The 21,703-nt window shown below is 50.5% G+C and overlaps 1 protein-coding gene across 1 annotated transcript; it reads right to left on the bottom strand.

The window, feature by feature from the left end:
- Positions 1 to 293: 293 nt before the first annotated feature.
- On the bottom strand, positions 294 to 16,724 carry Dnaja4 (DnaJ heat shock protein family (Hsp40) member A4). The gene is made up of 8 exons (XM_021643078.2): positions 16,234 to 16,724; positions 15,778 to 15,916; positions 9,454 to 9,634; positions 6,862 to 6,966; positions 5,996 to 6,223; positions 4,883 to 5,113; positions 1,310 to 1,410; positions 294 to 1,220 (listed from the first exon to the last, which is right to left on the bottom strand). The coding sequence occupies exons 1-8, from the start codon at positions 16,707 to 16,709 to the stop codon at positions 1,005 to 1,007; spliced, it is 1,677 nt and encodes a 558-aa protein (XP_021498753.1). The 5' UTR covers positions 16,710 to 16,724; the 3' UTR covers positions 294 to 1,004.
- Positions 16,725 to 21,703: the final 4,979 nt, after the last annotated feature.

Raw genomic sequence — 21,703 nt, 5'->3', positions numbered from 1 at the left:
AGGAGGGCTGTGCAGTGAGAGGAGCGGGCCCTTAGGGAGGAGCTGTCCGGAGGAAAGATGGGGATCCCGAGGGGCTCCACCACTGCACACCCTTAAGTCACCCAGACACAGTGCTGGCTGTGCGAGGGGAGGGGGCTACACCAGCATTCTCCTTCGGCTGCTTCCTCAGCCACACAGAAGCTGCCAGGGACCTGGAAGGGTTTAGCCCTCTTTAGGGTAAGCACTTTGGTGGGACAACATTGCACGGGTCATCAACAGACAATCGTTAAAACCACAAAGAACAAGGTGTGGGGTCACAGGCAAATAAATGGCTTTATTGGCTTATCGTTTAAAATGGATTTGTCATCACAAGGTTTGGGAAGTTCAGAAAACTTCCAAGAGAGATGGTTAAACAAACCCCTTTCTAACCACAGAACAGTAGGGGCTGACCGGCCCTGCAGCTTTGAGCACAGCCCACTCGTGGGACCAGGCACGCGGGGCCAAGTGCGGCCAGGTGCCTCTACTGTCTACAACACCTAAAGTCTGGATTCAGAAATGGTATTAGCAGACCTGAGCTCATACCCTTGGTGACTCTGCCAAGGGAGGGAGGGGAGAAAAACCACAGACTAGAGACGGGCCACACGCCCACTTTCTCGGCCTTTGTTAGGAGCCAGGTGTGACTCTCTGGGCCTACCATGGAAATGAACCATGGCGAAGCCACCAAGAAGCACAAAGGGTCAACATGGTGCTGGCATCTCCAAAGTATGTTGTGAAAGTACAAATGAACAGATTCCATATGCAGACTGAGGTGATTGAACTAAAAACATTTAAATATAAATCAAGCTATAACTTAAGTTACAACCAGAAAAGAAACAAGAAAACCCAAAAGATACTCAGCAATGGAGACTGCTGAACACATACACAGGACACCCCAAACACGAGGCTATTAAAGCGATGCCATTTTCATTGTGCCAAGTTTACATTCATCATGTACTAGTCCGTCCGGGCCATGCTATGCCGTGCCATCACGCCGTCTGGCACTGCACGCCAGCGCGGGGCCCATCGTCGTCCTCCTCATAGGCCTCCCTGTGCTGGCGCCAGTTCTGTTCATTGGGATTGAACTCCTTCAGCTCCACCTGATCCATGTCATCTGTGATCCTCACCTTCTGCCGAGGGGGAAGCAGGGCCTCCAGCTGAGGAAGCTTCTCCTGGGAAAGCCAGTGTTTCTCAGGGAAGACCACCTGCAGAGGCGAGCACACGGGGAGATGGGTTTCTTTGGTTTCCCTCAAGGTGGTTGATAGCATGTCTCAGGAGAGCAAACTGCACTTACTAAGAACTGTATGACCAAGGTCCCCCTCTCCAGAGGGGCTTTGTAGATGGGCATGCCCTCGTTGCGCACACACTTCAGGTCGCCATGCTTTATCACCTCACCTGCCACAGAGAAGGTTCAGTTATGGTACAGGAAGACAAAGGGAGCCTGGAGAGGTTAACTCCAGGAAGAGCTAGCGTGGACTCTAGTGGCCCTCCGCGGCGGGCAGGGGATGGAGTGCTATTCCTGTTGGGCACTAAGCAGGGCCTGGGACAGACCTCTGGCCCACACCAGGACGGCAGCGAGCACACCTCGACCATAATGCAGAACAGTGTCAAGTCCAGGCCTCCCACCTGGCCTGCAGTGGAGCCAGCACCTGCTTCCGTGTCTCCTCCAGTGATTGTGGATGTCCCGAGCACAAACATGACACTGCTCAGATTCAGGCAAGGGATTCACGGGAGTCCCCCAGCTCCCTCGCTGCTCAGGCACAGCTTCCTGAGGCTGGGCATTGCCCATGGGTGCCAAGTGGCCTGTCCCTGCTCACAGAGCACTTGCTCTACCTAAGCTCATGCACTTGGCATGGTCCCTGTACCATGTGTACCGCCTTGTCCATATTGGCGAGATCTCCAAAGGCATCTTTGGAGGTTAGGACCTGGGGTACTCAAGCCTCTCCTCTGAGGCTTAAAAGGTTCTCTCTTGCTAGGCTAGGAAGAGATCAGGGACAGAAGTGTCTGGGAAATATCCCCTTCAGTCATGAAAATGGACCAAAGCTGGGCTGCTGGGGCTCACTGGGCCAGACGCTCACAGGTATGCACAAGCTCCCGAGTTCAGTCTGCAGCACCACAAAACATAGAAGATGAAAACGGACAAGAAGGAAATAAGTGGGCCAGGAGAGAGGAAGCCGAGAACTAACCTACTCCGTAGTTCCTCCCAAGGGAGCAGCACTCTGTACAGAAAGGGAAATTTCTTTCACAGAAGCCCAACAAGAGTTTCAGATTCAGTGTGCCAGAGCACTCTATCTTACATGTCAGCACTCATCACTGTAGGGCTCTGAAGTGACTGCTTAGCTCGACAGGCCCAGGCTACTGGGCTTTTTGTGTGGTTAGTGGGGTTCCTGCTGTTCCCCAGCCCAGCTCCTTAAGCTGTCTCAGACTTCCAGGGAGATGGGAACCCAGAGGCCAAGCATGGAAAATTAAGGGAGAAAAGGGAAAAGCCCTTGTCACCCACAAGGCCTCAATAGTTTAGTGGTTCTGGCAAAGCAGGTGGCTCGTCAATGAAGAAAAGGAAGAGGAAATGAAAGAGAACCAATAGAAAAAGATGAAAGGAAAAAGGAGGCACACACACGCGCACACATAGACAAGCAAGCACAAAATACCTAAAAAGAAATGCCCAGGGGGTTTTCTAGATAGCCTGACCTTTCTCTCACCTAACCAAGGAAATGGTTTCTAAAGGTTTGTTTTCCTTTCCTCTGGGGCTCCTTTCTCATGCCCCCCACTTCCGTCCCTGACTCCCAGGTTCCTCGGGCTGGGGTCAGGGAAGGTAGGGGGAGTGCCCTCCGTAACAGGGCCCTGCCTCAGGGAGTTCTGCCAGGATGACCTGACCTTATACTGTCCACCCTTGGCTGACGATGGGCTTTTCCAAGTAAGTCACACAATACTGCTAGCCCTGGCTCTTGGAAAGGCTAGAATCTGGGTTGTGACAATGTTTGGAATCTGAGACACACCACCAGGCCCAGTTCTATTTGAAACATGTGACCTACGGCCTTGTGTGAAGTGCAGTCCTTCAACTATATGCCTCAAGTGACGGGGGGCTGGGTACCTAGAGGGTTGTGCAGTGGAGCCTAAAGAAAGGCATCTCTGACTTGAAAACTCCAGACTGTCCCAGCGCGGCTCCCACTGCTCCTGGATAGTGTGTACCCACATGCACACCACAAATGGGGCAAAAGGGCCGGATCTCATGCTGTTGGACCTTGTGTGTTTTTATCCCTACAACTTTCTGTAAGCTTGAAACATGGGGGTTTTGTTGTTGTTGTTGTTGTTTGTTTTGTTTGAGACAGTGTTTCTGAGGCTCTTTGTAAATTTGACCTCTTGCTCAGGTTCTACATATGCTGGGATTACAGGCCGGCACCAGCAAACCTGGTTTATAGGGTGCTAGGAATTGAACCCAGAACTCCATAAGCAAACAGTCTATCAACTGGGCTACATCTCCAACACACACATCCAGTCTCCACTTAAATAGCATCTTGCTACGTGGACCAGGCTGGCTTCAATCCTCCAGTCCTGCCTTCAGCTAGGATTACGAGCACACACCATCATGCACGCCTATAAGTTTGAAATTCAGATGAAAAATCACCATAAACTGAGCAGTTTAGAAATGCATCTCCAGCAAAGGAGTGAGAAGGAATCAGAGAAGGCTGGCAGAGAAGACTGGGAAAAGGCGAGCAGACAGAAAAGGGAAATGAGCAGAAGACAGGAGAGGTCCTGGAAGTTAGCCACAGATACAGGTGCTCACTCACCTGACCCACAGGACTTCAGCTTTATCACCAATTCCCAAGGCTTGTGTGGCAAGATCAGCAGCCAGTTACCTCAACCCCCTTCCATAGGTAAGCCCTGCCTGTGGCGAAGCCCCGGGACACCTACATTGCTTAGCTTCTTCCACACTATGCCGAGGTCTTAGCATGCACAACTGCCTATGTCACTAGCCCAGCCTTGGCCAGAGCCCATGTGTAAACATCAGCTTTCCTGGATGCTGAGAACCTGGTGTCTGTGCAAGCGCTGGGAGGCTGGCCCAGGGTCCTGGGACCCCTTTTTCAGAGGCAGCTCCCATAGGTATGTGTGGTCAGTTAATGTGGAGGCCTCTGAAGATATGTCACAGCTAATACATATTTATTTGTATTAGCTCAGAAACCAGGGGAACACACAGAAAATCAGCACAGGCAGCATTTGAGAGAAAAGGCCTGTGGTCAGTAGTGTTCTGCTACTCCAATGTTTGAAATTTAAGCTTGGCTGGAAGAGTCCAGATAAAGTTTCAGGCTCACAGGACTCTTTCTTGAGAGCCCTCTTCCTGCCCTAGAAGAGTGTTAGACAACTTCATCATGCTCTCGTCATGGTAACGTCACAGAGCAGGGCTAACGATACGTCGGAGAAGGTAAAGGCTCTTGCTGTGCACACTGATGAGCCACCCGAGTGTGAGGCAGAGAACAGAATCGACTCTCTAAGGTCGTCCTCTGACCTCCACGCACACCTACAACACAATAAATTGTAAGAAATGTAGGGGCTGAAGAGATGGTTTAGCAGTTAAGGACAGGTTCTGCTCTTGCCATTCAGGATGAGAGTTTGGTTCCCAGCATCCATGTCAGGCAACTCACAACTGCCTGTAACTCCAGCTCCAGGAAGAGCCTCTGCCTCCAAGGTACATTCGCCCATGTGCACACACTCACACGGCCACATGCACATATACATAATTAAAAGTGAAGTATATCTTTAAAAGAATAAGATGACTTCATTATTTAAAAAGATAAATTTAGCGAGTATCAAGTTGAGCTCAGAAACGAGATCACTGTGCCGACATGCGCGACGCGGAGAGCGTGCTCACCTGACTTAGTTGAAATAATGAGGACTCGCTCATCCAACGTTTTTATTGTCTTCTTGAAGCCACACAGAGCTTCAGAGAGCTGAATTTTCATTTTCATGATCAAATCATGGCCTCGTCTCTGAAAGACACTATGATCCTTCTGATCAAGCACAATTATGACATCACCAGGCTCCAGCTCAGGCTCCTGATCTCCTTCTCCATGAAACAGTATCTTTTGCCCATCCTTCATACCTATGGAACATCACCCTTCTGATTAGCCGCTTCTCACAGCCGGAGCTCAGAGCTTCTGAAGGGACAGAGGGGTTCTTAACTCATTAGACCTCCCAGCCTCCCCTGGGCACAGTGTTGGAGGAGGAGCTGGGATAATCACCAAGCAAAGGCTTTCCTTCCACCACAGGCCCTGGGTCCAGGGTGAAGAGGGGAGGGGGCAAGTAACATACACATCTGATCACATCACACTCCTCCGTCCTGGGTGCTGGGGTGCCACACAAGGGCACACACATTGTGAGCTCGCTGCCCACTTCCTGGTACGCAGGGGGCGTGGCTCTGTGGCTCGGAGGGGAGACTTGGGGAAGGGCCTAGTCTTTTTCAGATGTGTGTGCAGACACAAGGTGAAGGCATATATAAGGAAATTTAGCAGCTGACAGTTTGATTTTTGGTCTCGTCTGATGTATGACATACTTGCTAAATCAGAAAGTCACAGAATCGGGATTTTTGGAAAAACAGATGAACTGAATGGGCCTTAAGATGGTGGTGCCAGATGATATAGCAAGGGAAGGCACCAGTTCTGGGAGAAGCTGGGGGAAGGAGGGCTAGCATACAGGTCCAGAAACCTTTACAAGCTCTGGCAGCCAGTGAGCAATAAACACTGTTGGGGAGAGTGCTTCAAAAGGCTCCTAGGGGATGCTCTGAGGACAGGTAAGGGCAACTGAATACAGCTGAGGTCAAGGCTTTCCGAGCATCAGGAAAACCTCCGAGAGTTTTTCCACCTCAGGCCAGGAAAGGCCATGGGAAGATGACCTGAGAAGGGAGTCCTGGCAGCCGCACCCCTGCCAGCTACCCTGTGTGTGCTGTGATAGGGAGGGGCCTACGGCGCTAAGCGCTCAGCCTCACCTTTCTCCACGTGCACCTCGATAATCTTCTTCTCCCGGACCACCTTGGCGCCGTTGCAGTTCTCACAGCGGTCCTTGGGGTTGATGCGCTCACCCTGGCCCTTGCACTCAATGCACACGGTCTGGATCTGCTGCACCATGCCCGGCCCGATCTGCTGGATGTGGATCTGCATGCCCCGCCCCTTGCACACAGGGCACTTCTCCACGGACCCCTTCTTCCCACCAATGCCTGTGGAGGGGACAGGCTATGTCTCTTTCAGCGGGAGCTGCCGACCCCCCTGGGCCCTGTGCGTGGAATCCTGTACTTAGGGAAGCGGCGTGCCGAGTTTGGTAGAGAGGAGTCAAGCAGATGTTAACATCTAACCTCCGGGCGGTGGCACCCACGCCCCAGGTGCAGGGACTACAGGACATGGCTTCATCCGTGCAGGCCATTTCACAACTCAGCTAAGCCCTCTGTGGGACAGCATGGGTCTTAGGGTCACCAGATTTTACGCCTCTTGGGAATTCCAATTTTACACATTCCAGTGGACTGTACTGGTGTGAATACACTTTACTGGGACGAAGACGCATTCACTCATGGCCTGTAGCGGCAGAGCGGTATGGCGTCTGCTGTCTCACCTTTGGCAGTAAAGCTCTGCCAAGCCCTACATTAGCAGAATGTCCAGAGTTTGAAACTTAGAATAAATGCCAACATTCTGAATAGATGTTCAGCCCAGAAAAAACAAAACCATTTAGACAGACAGATGTGGCTTCAGGGCTCTCTGTTTACATGGCCAGCTTGACCCCATGTTTGCCAAGATCAATTCTTTTTCTCTGAGCTAGGAAACAAGAGATCTGAACTGTGATAGGTCATTCTGATATCTTTACCTTCACATTTCTCACAAATTATATTTTTCTGGAGGGCCAGTTTCTTAGTGACTCCATTATATAAGTCTTCCAGAGTTACTGACAGCTGGTGTACAACATTCTTGCCTGCCGAGGGAGAGAGAGCCGGTTAGTGACTAACCAGACCACTGCCTTACACACGCCACATGACCTTTACAGAGGCCCCAACACTCAGAGTTGGGTCAGAGGCCCTGCCCCTGGAAGGAATGCTTCATTAAACCAACCCATTCTACCGGTCCCTGCAAAGAGGGAGGAGAACTAGCTCCTATCTAGCTATGAGCTGATGATCCATTCATTTAGAGAGGACCACCCTCATTTTACAAGCACACTAAGGATAGGAAATGAAAGGCAGTTAAGAACGAGACTTAAGTCCTGCATAGGACACACACTCTTTCATCAGAGATGACAGTATGACATCTTCAGCCCCTTCACTGGAACTCTTGCTCGGGCACCAGGCTTGCTCAGGCACCCGGCCTCTTACTTTCTAAGCCCTTCTGTAGCACGTGGCCAAGCAGGGGTGCTTTCCTCTGACCAACTCTTTTATCTGCATTCAGAACTGGGGGCGGGGGGAGGGTGCTTAGCCCTCAGGGTAGTTTGGCAGCACTGGCACTATGCCTTCTCCTGGGGACCAACACAGCAACACCTTCCCTACTGCCCAGGCATTCCAGCAATCACTGAGACAACGTGGCCTGGATTTTTGGCTGTTAACTTTGAGAGATGACTTAATTAAGGGTGTAAAGCTTTTCATTTATGGATAGCTAGAGAGCTGGGCAAGAGAATACCCAAAGTTTTAATCGTGCCCACACAGTCAGATACATGAGCAGACAGTAGAGCAGGAGTGGGGGAGGGATTTTTCCCTCATAAACACTTTGTGGTTTTCAGTACCCTGTGTGCACAGAATTGGCACCTGTGCGTTCTAAAGCTCAGAGCCAATTATAATGTGAGAACAAATACATTTTCCAGAGTTTCTCACTGACCAAAGCCACACTTAAAACTAACCAGGAGCGTATTTCTCTTGAATATCTTGCAGTGCAGTAAGCTTGGCTGTCTACATGGTTTTAGGATCCAAAGTGGATTATCAGCAGTGAGCTGGCAGGGGAGGGGTGATCAGCAGAGACAATTCGATAACACAGCAGACAGCCAGCAAGCCCGCTGGCAGGAGATGAGACCTGAGAGTGAGAAGGAGCTCGGCTGCCAAGATGCCTTCTCTAGCATGCAGGAAGCTCTGGGAGGTAGAAGAAGGAGCACCACAAGTTCAAGACCACCCTCAGCTACATAGGGGATTTGGAGGCAGCCTGAAACACATTAAACCCTGACCCCCCAAAAAAGGAGATGGGAGAGAAGGAAGAGGGTAAGAGGGAGAAGGAAGAGAGTAAGGGGGACAAGGGGGAGGGTAAGGGGAGCAGGAACCCCAGGCGGTGGGGTGGGAGTTCATTTACCTCCCAGGACAGTGAAGCTGCTAAGCAGAATGGATTCTGAGAAGGTCATTTATTTTACAAATATTTTAAAACACAGCTCAGTTCTCAGAAAATCCAGTGTTGCCTATGGATGAGGCTGCCCTGAACAGGGCAGTATCCTGAGCAGGATAATGAGAGCAGGCAGGCCCTTTCCCAGACTGGAACCTAAGAGTCAGTAAGGATGGTGAGTGGGTAGAGAGGGGAAGGGAGAGGGGCACTCTTTTTGTTGTTGTTGTTTGTTTTTGAGACAGGCTTTCTCTGTGTAGCCCTGGCTATTCTGGAACTCCCTCTATAGATCAGGCTGGCCTGGAACTCACAGAGATCTGGCTGTTTCTGCCTCCAGAGTGCTAGGATTAAAGGTGTTGGCCACTACAGCCCAGCCCCCCCCTTTTTTAAGATTTATTATTTATACAACATTCTGCCTGCACACCAGATTTACTATGAGCCACCCTGTGGTTGCTGGGAATTGAACTCAGGCCCTTTGGAAGAACAGCAAGTGTTCTTAACCTCTGAGCCATCTCTTCGGGGGCACTCTTGATAGAAGATTTGCTAAGCCCTGAAGTGTCAATGATGCTTTGGACACTTTGATGCCCGCCTCCGAAACAGATGAACTTGACCGTATTTACTTGTTTGTTATGCAGCTCAGGCTGGCCTAGAACTCAGTAATCCTACTCTGGCCTCCTGGATGCTGGGATTACACATGCTCCTCTATTCTATCTTTAATGCCATCTGCTCCTTTTTACATGGGGCACTGGAAAGGTTCAGATAATTACATATATAGGGGATTCCAGCACCCGCATACTAACAAAAATTCAGAACTATTTAACAATTCCCAACTACAGCAGCCACACCTTTGGAAAGTATGATCCATCTTCATTCCTGAAACATGTACAATATAAAGCTTGCTTACATACCTTTATAAGCATTCAAAGGCTGGAAAGATGGCTCAGAGGGTAAGGGCCTTTACCACCAACACTGACCACCTGAGTTCAATCTAGATCATCCATCCACATGACAAAAGGAGAGCATGAGCTCTTACAATTTGTCTTCTGTCCTACATACCTACACACACACACACACACACACAAATGAAAAAAAAATCATTAGAACCATTTACCTCTTCTCTCTCTCGTCATCCGTCCTCCACCGCCAAAGAACATGTCAAAGATATCCATGGGTGAAGAGAAGCTGGGGCTACCCGAGCCCCCTTCCTTAATTGCCTGTTCTCCACCTTGGTCATAGATGTCTCTCTTCTTTGGATCTGAAAGTACTTCATATGCCTGGGATATAAGTTTAAACTTTGGAAAAAAGAGAGAAACTTGAAATGAGTCTCAGAGAGATTTGAGATGTTTCCCTATAAGCAAGCCACCCCTTCCAGCTCCCAGCTATGTGTTTGCTGCCCTTTAAAAATGGGACACAAGGGAGAAACATCATTAGGACCCTGCTATGCGGATGCTTCAAGAATGGAGCTGGAAAGTGGGAGGGAGGGAGAGAGCATCTCCACCTGGCAGCACTGGCCACAAGACATGGAGTCCGGTGGAGACAAGAGACTGGCAAGGCTCCATCTTTAAATGGCTGCAGCCCATGGCTCCAGGTGCGAGCATGGTTTCCACCAACAGGAACCACTTTACTAGTTTGCAAGTGTGAAATCCATCCACAGCCATCTGTGGGCACCTGTCGGCATGCTGGACACTGCGTACACCTGTACTTCCCCTCCCAGCTCTGCCTGACCGACTGTCCCAGCATCCCCTGAGCTTGGTCATGGCAATACCAGCCCTCGCCTGTCAACAAATCCTGCTGGTGCTACTCTCCCTTCTATATTTCTTGAACTCAGACAGACACAACACCCCGTGTGTGGTATTGCCTGCCAAAAATGTATCACCAGAATCGAACTGTAAGAAAAGAACTAGAAAACCCAAACTGAGAGAGGCATTCTGTAAGTCTAAAAGACAAGAAAACACAGACAGGCTTACCCCGGAGTGGGCTACACACAGGGAAAAATGGTTATAAACAGTGCTACTGGAACAAACGGGGAAGTGTTAAATGTGTTTCCAACTGAAAGTCACCCCCTTGCTGACTGCTGCGGTTACTGTAGGGGCGTCCTTGTTCCTAGGGAGAGCACACTGCAGTATTTACCTGCACATTATGCACAAAAGCTACAGCAAATAGGAAAATGATGTGGCAACTTATTTGCAAATGGTGAGGCCAGGTGGAGGATTTTCTCATAAGTATATGCGCCTTTCTAAAATAAAACAAAACACTAAAAGCTGTAATTCTGTCCTTTGCTATCTTCTGGCCTGATCCATTCCAGTAACCTCACTCTGCTTTTGGCCTGTTCCGCACCAACCCTGTGAATTGTGAACCTCCCAAGCCACCATCTTTGCTGTCACCTACAACCTGACTCTGCCCTCCTCTCCTCTCTGACCCCTAGGACTTTTGTTTTTGAAAGGTCTCATTTTGTAGCACAGGCTGGCCTACAACCCACTGCATCGTCACCCAGGCTGATCTCAAACCCACAGCAATCCTCCCGCTTCCATCTTTCGAGTTCCTGATCTCAATTCTGCTTTAGTCTGCAGCCTCCTTGCTCTTTCTGAACACAGTAACATGTGCCCCAGGCAGACATAGGCCTTCAAGCCTCTGCCCAAAGCCCCCTTTCCTAGGGAGCCCAAACCCTCCATGTCCCAGCTTTCACACTGCAAACTCTCACACAGGTCTCCCGGCCCTTCCAAGGGCATTAAACTCTGCGATGATGTAATAACAACAACATTATGCTTTGTCCCACTGCAAGAGAAGCCCCATGAAGATGGGTGTTCTGTCAGCTTGGAATACCAAGGGGATCCTTGAGCCTACAACTGTGTCTTCCATGTGGACAATACTTGGCAAATATTTATTAAATGAACACCTCTAGAAGTTTAGATATGAATAAACAAGGTTGGCTGTTGGCCCTCCCAAGGCTAATCTTTACTCTGAAGGAAAGAAGTATGAACTATCCTAGATGGCTTCTTAGAACCTACAAGAGAAAAACAAATGCCACAAAAACACAAATACAGAATGGAGAGAGATGTTAAGTCACTCCCTTTCCACAGATTCCTGACCAAGACCTAATACGCAGTAACAGCTGATAAGCATCACCTAAAAGGGATTAAAAAGTTTTAATTAAAAGTTTTTATTCATGTGTAAATGTGTGTGTACTACATACAGGTGCATGTGTGTAGCTATTGCAGGCAGAAGAGGACATGAGGATCCCCTGAGGTTATGGGCTGTGAGCCACCTGACATGCTGCCGGGAACTGCACTTTGGTCCTCTGTAAGAACAGTAAGTGCTCTCAGCTCTGAGCCGTCTCCGCTGCCCCCAGGAGCCAGTCTTACAAAGCCTTCAGGGGAGGGGATGACCGCAGTAGGCACAGGTTCTTGCCATGCCGACCTGAATCCAAACCCCCAGAGCACACGCAGAGGCTGCTGTGGCGTGAGCATCTGTGATCCCGCACGCAGCGTGGCAGGAGGGACTGCCTGGGAGCTCTGGGACCAGCTAGCCTGGAGTCCACAGCACAGCAACACAGCCCTGCTTCCCCCCTCCACACCGTTGCCATGGCACACAGGCACCTACACTCTAACACACATAGCCATCAGCATCATGATTAGGTGGTTTGACTTAATTCCCATAATATTTTTTCAAGGAAATGAAACAAAGGCATGAAATCGCCAACTGGAGGCACAGGCATTGAGTATACAGTTTGGAAGGTCAGAGAGTAACTAGGCTAGGCTGCCACTTGAGGCTTCTGGGTTCTTTGCTTGCTCCAGGAGAGGGCCCACAAAACACTCACCAAACACCCTGGATACCCCAAAGAGGCTTGGATTTAACAGATGAACTGAAGAATAGAAAAAAAAAAAAGTTGCCCTATCACTCGGGGGATTCAATTATCGGCCAGACCTGATGGGTCAGGGGATCTAAATGCTGGTGACACGTCCTCCCACCTGTGGGGACCCAGCACTCCAGGGTCTAATTCCTTCAAAGACCTCCATTCCTCCCAGGTGGAATCACAGACCTTTCCCAGAATGACTGTTCAGTTGATAAATGGCAATGAACAAAAATAGCAACCTGGAAAAGTGCTTATGGTGATGAAGATGAAGAAAAAGAAGAAGAGGGGGAAGAGAAGGAGGGGAAAGGAGGAGGGAAGGCAAGGTATAGAGCTCATTAATATAGTTCCTGTACCTAAGGAAGCTAAGGCAGGGGCTGCCTCAAAGTTTGCTTTGACTAATGAAGGAGACTTTGTTACAAAGCAAAAACAAAAAAGGAAGAAGGAAGGAAGGAAGGAAGGAAGGAAGGAAGGAAGGAAGGAAGATTTGGGTTGGCATGTTCCAGGAGGCTTTTCCTCTGTATTCTGAAACTTCACCGCTTCTCCTTTTCTTCGACACAGGGTCTCACAAATTCCAGGTTGCCCATGAACTTACTATGTAGCCAAAATAGCCTTGAACTTCAGTTCCACTTGCTTTTATCTCCCAAGTGCTAGGACTGCAGACATGTGGCTTATGTGGCACTGGGCACCAAACCCAGGAAGGGCGCTGTGCATGCTGGGTCGGCTATCCATACTGAGCTATCTCCCCAGCCCATATTCTGAAACCTTCTGCACCATTAAGATCTGCTAAGATTTTTACCTTCAAACTCTGTTATTCAAACTAAAATTTATAATGAAACTGGCCCAAAGACCAAACACATCTCGATAAATGGTCGCATATCATCACCCCTGATAGGGACCATTTCTCTGGCCTGCCACCCTGTGTCTTGCAGAAAACCAACTGCAGCTAGAACAAGCACAGACTTCATGCAGGGCAAAATGGCTGACAACAAACACAGGCTGCCCACTGCTTAGCAACACAGGACAACAGACTAGAAAACAAAGACCAACGCTGCTGGCCTCTCAGCTGTCCCAGGACACGGTGGGGAAGGGCAGGCTCAATCTAGTCTTGAAGAAGGCATTAATAATAAAGGGACGAACGTAGGTGGGGAAAACATGACAAGTTCCCACCTGTAGCATATAAAGTAGTCCAAAACTACATACAAATTCTTGCAAAAACCTGGAAAAGCTTGCATGGTGTGCCCAGCACATCACAGGACCAGCAGAGACGCCATTTGGTGAGTGAATGAATGAGCAAGCCCTCTGGGGAGTTCTAGAGCAGTTTTTACCAACTGTATCCCCTGCCTGCTCTGATTTGCAACCCACGTTTCCCCCAGTCCTTCTTCACCGTGTTCTCCCTCCCACTCCTGAGAGCGCTCCTGCTTACACAGGAATTAGAGAATTAAAGGTCTGCTGCTTCTTCTGGCCTGGTTATTCAGGAAGCCAACAAACATTTTAGCATCTATCTGGCACGGCCAGATTCACCCGCCCTCTGAAGTGGAACCGGCATCAGACTAAGGACCATCACAGTAAGACAAGGCTGAAGGGTGCTCGGCCAGTCTGTGGTCGAGGCAGGCTCGGCCAAGATGTCTTAGCAAAGAACTGAAGAAAATGAGCTACCCAGGTACTTCATGGAAAGTAGGGAAGGGAAACATATTTCCAAGTATGGGTACACTCTGCCCTCCTCCCAGCAGAAGAGAGGAACCCGCCACATCTTACTGTGTAAAAGAATTACTTATGCACCACGGCTACCTTCGGTACCTGGCTAGGAGCAAATACTGGTTTAAAACAAAAGGCAAATCCTACCCCGTCAGATTATATAGGTGGTGAAAGCTATGTGAAGAGGGCAAACATAATTCCTTTTTAAAGCTTGGCCACACCAAAAGTACTCTCATCTCAAATGGTAAGCAAATAGCAAACTGCCTCTTGGTGACTGTGATGTGATGGAGACCAGAGTGGAGGCTTTCCCCCGTGCTGCCTGCTGAAACATGAAATCAGAAGCCTTGAAGCCCTCCTTGGAGAATGCCAGCAGGGATGGAGAGATGGCTCAGCCGCTAAGAGCAGGGGCTGCTCTTTCAGAGGATCAGGGTTCCGTTCCAAGCACAAATATGGTGGTTAACAACCATCTGTAACTTCAGTTCCAGAGAGTCCAACACCTTCTTCCGGCCTCTGATGTGGTACACAAGTATACATTCAGGCAACATACCCACACACACAAAAATATCAGACAGAAATGTCAGCGATGGACAGCAGTGAACTGAGGGAACACGTCTGTGAATCACCAGCATGATGCAGAAAGCCACCTAAATATAGATGTGAAAGAACACAAATGGGTATAACAGTCTTATGGCGAGGCATTTTAAACTTGTGACAGCCACATTCGGCACATGTGGCTAAATATAAACATTCTATCATTGCCGCCACCGCGGCCAACCTTCCGTAAGTAGCTTGCCTGCGCCAGCTTGGAATTACTAATGCAGACAGGTATTTTGATCCAAGCGTCATTTCCAAACACTAGACGGGGTGATCAGTGGCCCCAAAAGTGGCCCAGGTGTGACTGCTGTTAGCTCCTATGGTGACATCTGCCCTCAAGACTCATCTGTGACATCCAAAGTTTTGTTTTTCTCATTTGTTTGCTTTTTTGTTGTTTTATCCTGTTTGAGGGTTTGTTTTGCTTTTTAAACGGCAAGAACTGGAGTGAGAAACAGGACAGCTATGTAGCTCTCCTTGCAGTGGCTGAATAGGTGGGTCATGTCCTCTTTGGGAATAACAACAACAAAAAAGAATGTCTTATTTCTGTAAACAGGATGGAAAGGTTTAAGTTAGGACACTAACATGCAGAGCGTTTCAGCCTATTATCTGTCTGTACTTATGGTCAACTGTGGGTCATTTGTCACAGGAAACCTGGAGTTCTCACTATAAACAGATGTGTCAGGTTACCCAGACTTCTGCATCCCTGTTTAATAAAAACAAAAACAAAACAAAACAAAAAAAGAGCAACGATTCAGTGTCCGGAAAACGGTCATCAGGTAGGAGGTGGCCCTCACAGATCAAATCCACCCATTCCTTCTCAAGAGGGACACTGGGTTCGCCTAAGGTACAACTCAGAGCACAGAAAACTCATCCCTAGGTGAGCTTATGCAACAAACGGAATAGAAACAGAACAGTTCGCTGTCAGGGTGCCTGCCCTCCGAGCACACAGCCTCTGTTCGCCGTGCGGGGTTTCTGGTTTGCCGGGCGTCCTCTCCCATAGGAAGCTTTACCTCCGAGAGCTGGGCTCCCACAGGTCAGTCCCGGAGCCCGGCTGGGGTCGTCACCGCCGGGAGGCAGGGGCCGCAGAAACACTTGTAGAGTGGATGGAGGCGCGGACGGCTGCGGGGGACTCGCGCCCCACACCGGTCGCACCCCGGCGAGGTGTCCCCCACCGACTGCGCCCCGCGGCCTCCCTCGGGCCGGCGCGGAGCCTGGAGACGGCCTCTGCGCCGCCTTCGACAACTCACAGCCCCGGTCCCCGGCGACCCCCGACGCCCCGCGCGGCCCCCGCACCTTCTCGCCCTCATCCGGGTTCTTGTCCGGGTGGTACTTGAGCGCCAGCTTCCGATAGGCCTTCTTGATCTCCTCCGGGGACGCGCTGGGCTTCACCCCCAGGATGTCATAGTACTCGGTCTCCTTCACCATCTTGTCTCTGCGGGGTGGGGCGGGCGAGGCGGGTCAGCGCGTCCCTGACGCTCCGGGCGCCCCGGGCCGCGGCCCCGCCGCCGGCCTGCGCGTCACCGTGTCGCTCGCGGCCGCTCCCGGGGCACCGTCCCGAGCGTGCGCCCGGCCCCCGCTCGCGCGCCCGGCCCCGCCGCACTCGAGCCGCCGGCGCCTCCGCCGTGGGCTTTTATTCGGCGCCGGCGGAAGGTTCCGCCAGGAGGCGTGACGCCACAAAGGCCCAGAACCTTCGCGGCGGTTCCGGCGGCTCCGAGCCCGGTTCTGCGGGCGCCCGGCGGGCGCGCTCACCCGCTCTCCTCGGATGTCTGCTCCTCCGGCTGGCCGTCGGACTCGCCGGAGCTCCAGTTCTGAGTGCCGCCGCGGGCCATGTTGGAGGGGTCCGGGGTAGATGCCTCGGACCTCGGGGCGGAGGGCTCCGGCTTCGGGGTGGAGGGCGTCCGCGGCCGGCTATCGCGCCGGCCCGAGCTCGGACGCTTGCCCTTGCGTGGGTCCTCCGGGTTGGCCCGCTCTGGGATCCGCTGGCCTGCAGAAGGGCCTCGTGCACCTCGCGCACCCTGGGCCGAGAGCTTGGGCTGGGAGGGCGGAGTGCGTGCCACGTGCTCCGCCCGGCTTCTCGTCCCGGGTGTGGCCTCCTTCTGTTCGGTCATTGCAGGGGTGTGCTCTGGGGCCTGCCTCGGATTGTTGCATTTCTGAGGGGGTCGGGGTTGATGGCTGCCCTCTGTGGTGGTGTCGGGGTCCCTTGGTTGCTGGTTTCCTCTAGGCATCTTGAAGGCTGGGTGACCCTTAGCCTCTGCAGAGGTGAACAGTGGTCTTCAGGTGGCCTGAGTTTGGACAGCGGCCTCTCTGCTGCCCGTAGCTGGAAACCTCATAAGTAGCCCAATGGTGAAAAGTGACGTCTTCCACCTGTGAGCAGTGATGACGTCTGTCCTATGTCACACACACAATCACCTCAGGGCACAGATCGACCAGGGCGGAACGATAGGTCCAGTATTGCAGCTCTAACAGGTGCTGGAGTGGACAAGGCCAGGTGGTCCAATGATCATCTACTCTAGGCCCCTCTCAACCGGTGCCATGATGAAGACTACTGAAAACTGGGTGTGGACTGGCTGTTGCGGTGCTATCAGAATACTGCAGAGCCTTCTGGCTTCCTCAGGCTTCTGTCCGCGCCACACTTTATCCGTCAGAGGAAGCCGCCCCGCCCAGCTACCTGCGATCCCCTGACTTGGGTTTTGAACCTGTGGCTGAAGCTTCTCTTTTGTGTGCGCAGTAGGGATGCAGACAACCTAGGAGAACGGAAGCCACGCTGCTGGCTTCTGCGGTCGGGAACATGCTTGCTCTCCCTCTGGGTCATGCCCCCGTAGAGCAGTCACCCTGGGCAGGAGGTCGGGAATTTGTGACCCCACCTTCGGGCTGAGACATGGGACATGTTCACTGTCAAGTGCTCGTATCTCTCACTGGACATTATGAGGATCAAACAGGATGATGATAACTATAAAGCCACCGAGCAAGACCCTGGCTTGTTCATAGGGATGACTTGGAATCTCTCTCTCTCTCTCTCTCTCTCTCTCTCTCTCTCTCTCTCTCTCTTCTTTCCTTCTTTCCCTTTTTAGTTTCTCCCATTTTTTCTGTTATTGCTGTTGCTTTTGAGACAAAGCCTTGCACCATAGTCTAGACTGCCCTTAGCCTCAGGCTCCTCCTGCCTCTGGCTCCCCAGTGACGGGATTATGGACCAGAGGCGGTCCAGTGAGCTGCTCTGAAAACCTCTAAAACCCCAGGCTGCCCCCCAGGTACCACAGAGCTCCCAGCTGGAGTGCAGGGACCACCCAGCGTCCCATGTTGGAGCTAGAGCTGAGAAACACGGTCAGCACGGCCTCACATTCTTGTCCAGATTCAGTTCTGTGGACCAGTGGCATTGGTAAGATGTGCATGGGTAAAAGATAGCTTATGGCTTATGTGCTCTGAACCTAGAAACTGAGGTCTCAGTTTATAGCCCAGATTGGCCTCAAACGTGAGTTCTTAACTTTCCAAATGTTGAAGTTACAGGTGTGCCCTGTCATGCCAGTTACCCAGCACATTATTTCTGACTATGACCTTGGGTCAGGTGATTCTTTCTAAGCTTACCTACCTAACATCAACCATGTAACATACTTTTTATATAGCCTCAGTATATGCTGGTGGAAATTTTTTCCCAAGATTTTATTCTGTTTCCTTGACTGTCCTAGAATGCACTGCGTAGACCAGGTTGGCCTTGAAGTCACAGAGATCCACCTGTCTTCGCCTCTCAAGCGCTATGTTTAAAAGCTTGGATTTTTTTTTTTTTTAATCTTTACTTTTATCTAAGCTAAACACAGATAAAAATTCTTTACCAGCCTCTAGACCGTCCGCTCTGAGCATTTTCCAGCCTAGATTTTTAAAGGTTGTATCTCTAAGATGACCCTAGCCTCTCTTAAACTTCCTGCCTGCAAACCTCAAGGCCGCCGAAGAACTGACTGTTCTAGCCCACGTCTGAGACTCGGGTCTCTGGCTCCCAGGCCCATTAGCTGAAGTCCTGACTGATCACAGTGCCAGCTCGCAGTGCACACACTGGCCTGAGCTTGTTCATACCAACCACCCCTTCAAAAAGTCCTTACTCCCCTGACCTTGTAGAAGCCCTTGTCCCGCTCCCTCCGCCCTCATCCTTACTGTAAACGTCCAGATACTTTTATGCAAGTAGAAGTAAAAATTGTTCACATAGGACTCTTGCAAAACTTATTACTAACCAAAAATCTGTCCTCGACACCTCTATCAGCTTTAGTTTTGTTGATCTTGTTTTTTGCTTTTTTGGTCTCAAAGAGTCCAGCCTAAACTAGCCATGATGCCAAGAATAACAAGCTTCCTCATCCTTCTGCCTCCACATCTATCTTAGACAAAGACTTTGGTGATCTGAACTGTCCTCTAGAATCCTACCTGTGAGGACTTGAGACTGTCTGCCTGTTTTATCAGTTACATGCCTATCTTCATGGTCGCCACCCCTCCCCCAAATCTTTACTGCAGATGGCATTGGTTTTCCAGTCTAGTTCCCTTAGAGATAATAAACCTGATAGTACTGGCTTGCAAGAATAAGGTGAGCCTGGGGGTCCTTAAATGAGTGCAGTTTGGGAAACGTGGGCCCATTCCACCACTTTCTTTTCCAGATGGGAAAATTGTATTTGCAGGTACAAGCAGAGGTGCAGTGTGGGCCTTGTTCCCCATCTTGGTGCGAGCCTCTGACTGAGTAGAAGGAGGGTCAAAGCAAGTGTGGTAGGAGCTTTGCCCAGGGACCCTGGCCTGACCTCTCCACAAAGTCTCCTGACACGGAAGAGCCACATCTGATAGGAAACAGGGGCAAGAAGGACTCTGGATACCAACGAGTTGGAAATACCTTGAGTAGAGGTGGGAGGGAGAGGAGCTCAGAGAAAGGCTGGGAGGTAAGAGAAGAGATCCCCGGATGCCTTGGAGAGGACTTTGCTTCTCCTCTGGGCCCTGGGGAACAAGGGTTACATTCTGGGAGGAGTTAGAAGACACCATGGGAGCTGGGTTGTGCCCCTTCATGGAGAGGGCTGATCTGGAGAAACAGTTTGAGAAAGTGTGGAGAGAGGGCCAAGGAGAGGCCTCGGGGAGAACTTGCCTGGAGGAGATGGAAAGAGAACAGCCGCTGAAGGTAGAGATCCCCCAGAAAATGGAAAGGAGCTGAAGCCACAGGGGATTACAGCAGCAAGAAGGGTCAGAGAGGACTGTGCTAGTGCTCCAGAGCCCAACATGGGCTCTGGAAGATTCCGGGCCTTTCTAGTGAAATTTATCAACTTATAAAACAGTTGCCATCCAAACCATTATTTCATTATCACAGGGAACTTCTTGCTTGGAGAAGCCCTGTCTCTCACTGGCTGTGTGACCCTGGGCAAGTAACAGCATCCTTCTCTGAACGGCTTTCTTCTCTCCTTTACAAAAATGAGAAGAGCGTGTAGTTCAGCCAGGCCTGTTGGCAGACACCTACATGTGATTCCAGCTTCTCATGTGGCCAAGAGTCCTGCCTGCTGCTCTACAGAGTACGTCCAAGGCCAACCTGGACGATTTATTCATCCCTATCTCCAAAATAAGAAGAGGGCTTGAAAATAACATCCTAATGTGCAAGTATGGGTACCTGAGTTTGATGCTCAGCACCCATATGAAAGCTGGGCCTGGCAACACCAGCCAGTAATCCTAGCGCTAGGGAGGCAGAGATAAGGGAATCCCTGGCCAGACAGTCTAATCATTGAACTTCCAGGTTCAAATGAGACCCCGTGTCAAGAAAGTGGACAAAGAGTGATTGTGGAAGACGCTTTATCAACCTCTGCCTCACATGCCCACCACCACCACGTAAAGAGGGCTGAAGGGCTGGTAAAGCGGCCAGGGTTCATAGGCCCTAGGCTCGATCCTCAGCACTAACTATGGGAGGAAGCGAAAGAAGAATGGTGGCAGGAGTAGAAGAGGAAGGAGGAAGAAGGGAAAAGGAAAGGCAGGCAGGGTGGAGGGAAGGACGGGGGTTGCTGTTTCTATGGCCACTGTAAACTGAATGGAGAGAGTGTATAAAGGGCTCTCCGAGCACAGCAAGTGGGGCAGGGGGTCACGCCATAGTTTGTGTGTACTTGCTCCAGGGTGTTGTCTGGGCCCTGGAGTTGCTCAAAGAGCAGCAATGCCTGGGAATCTGGGTGTCCCGTGGAGCTCCACACCATGGGGATTTTAAAGAACTCACTGAAAGAGATTATCACCCACTGTGGTTTTGCTTGAACAGGCTTAGCCCACGCATCCTTTGATGGTTCTGTGGGTTCTAGATCCTGGTTTCCGAGAGGCCACTTCCTTCTGGAAGTTGGCCTTCACCTGGAGTTGATGTCACCTTCTTTTGGGGATACAGAACTATGAGAGTGATGACATGCAAGTATGTGTGACACCTTCTGTGTCCCAGCTGTAGAAGGTGTAGAGCACAGCGGGGGAGAAGGCACCATTCTCACTGTCACAGAGAACAAGTGATAAGTTGGAGGGAAGGCTTCTGTGTGCTGTGGTGAGAGGAGGGAAGGGAGAGTCTTCTCCTGTTCTGGGTGGTCAGGAGGTGTCCTGGTGTCAGTGGGCTTCGTGGTGGACCCTGCAGGGCTGGGGAGGAAAGTGTCAGAGGCGAGTGAAGGCCCTAGTGGGAAGACTTTGACTTCAACGGAACAGAAAGGGACCATTGTCTCTGGAACAGATACAATGAGGGAGATTTAAATTTTTGTTAAGGGGTTGTACCTTTTGGGGGACTAAGAAGCCCCTAAAAGGCTTTAAAAGTAAAATTATTTCATATTTAGTCCATAAAATTTACTCTGTTGTATTTTTTGAGACAGGTTCTCACTGTGTAGCTCTGGCTGTCCTGGCCCTCACTCTGTAGGCCAGGTTGGTCCTGAGTTCACAGAGATCCGCCTGCCTCTGTCTCCTAAGTCCTGGGGTTTAAGGTGTGTGCCACGAAGCCACTCATGGAAGGCTTAAAATTTTAACTTCCACAACCCACCTTGTTGTCATAAGCAACCTCTTTGCATTCTTCTAATTTTAGTAATAAAATTATAAATGTTTTGTAAGATTATAAAACATTTCTTGAGTCACTGTATTCTTTAGTTTTAACTCAGAGACATTTTCTTCTGAAACATAGCAAGATTCTCATTTGTCAAAGCAATGTTAGATTCAGCATGACCATGAATTCTATGCATCAAACTTGAGCATCGTAATGAGATCA

The sequence above is a fragment of the Meriones unguiculatus genome, chromosome 1 (genome assembly GCF_030254825.1).
Source record: "Meriones unguiculatus strain TT.TT164.6M chromosome 1, Bangor_MerUng_6.1, whole genome shotgun sequence".
NCBI lineage: Eukaryota > Metazoa > Chordata > Mammalia > Rodentia > Muridae > Meriones > Meriones unguiculatus.
Note: the sequence above shows the minus strand (reverse complement) of the source record. Positions and strands in the feature narration are given on the sequence as shown.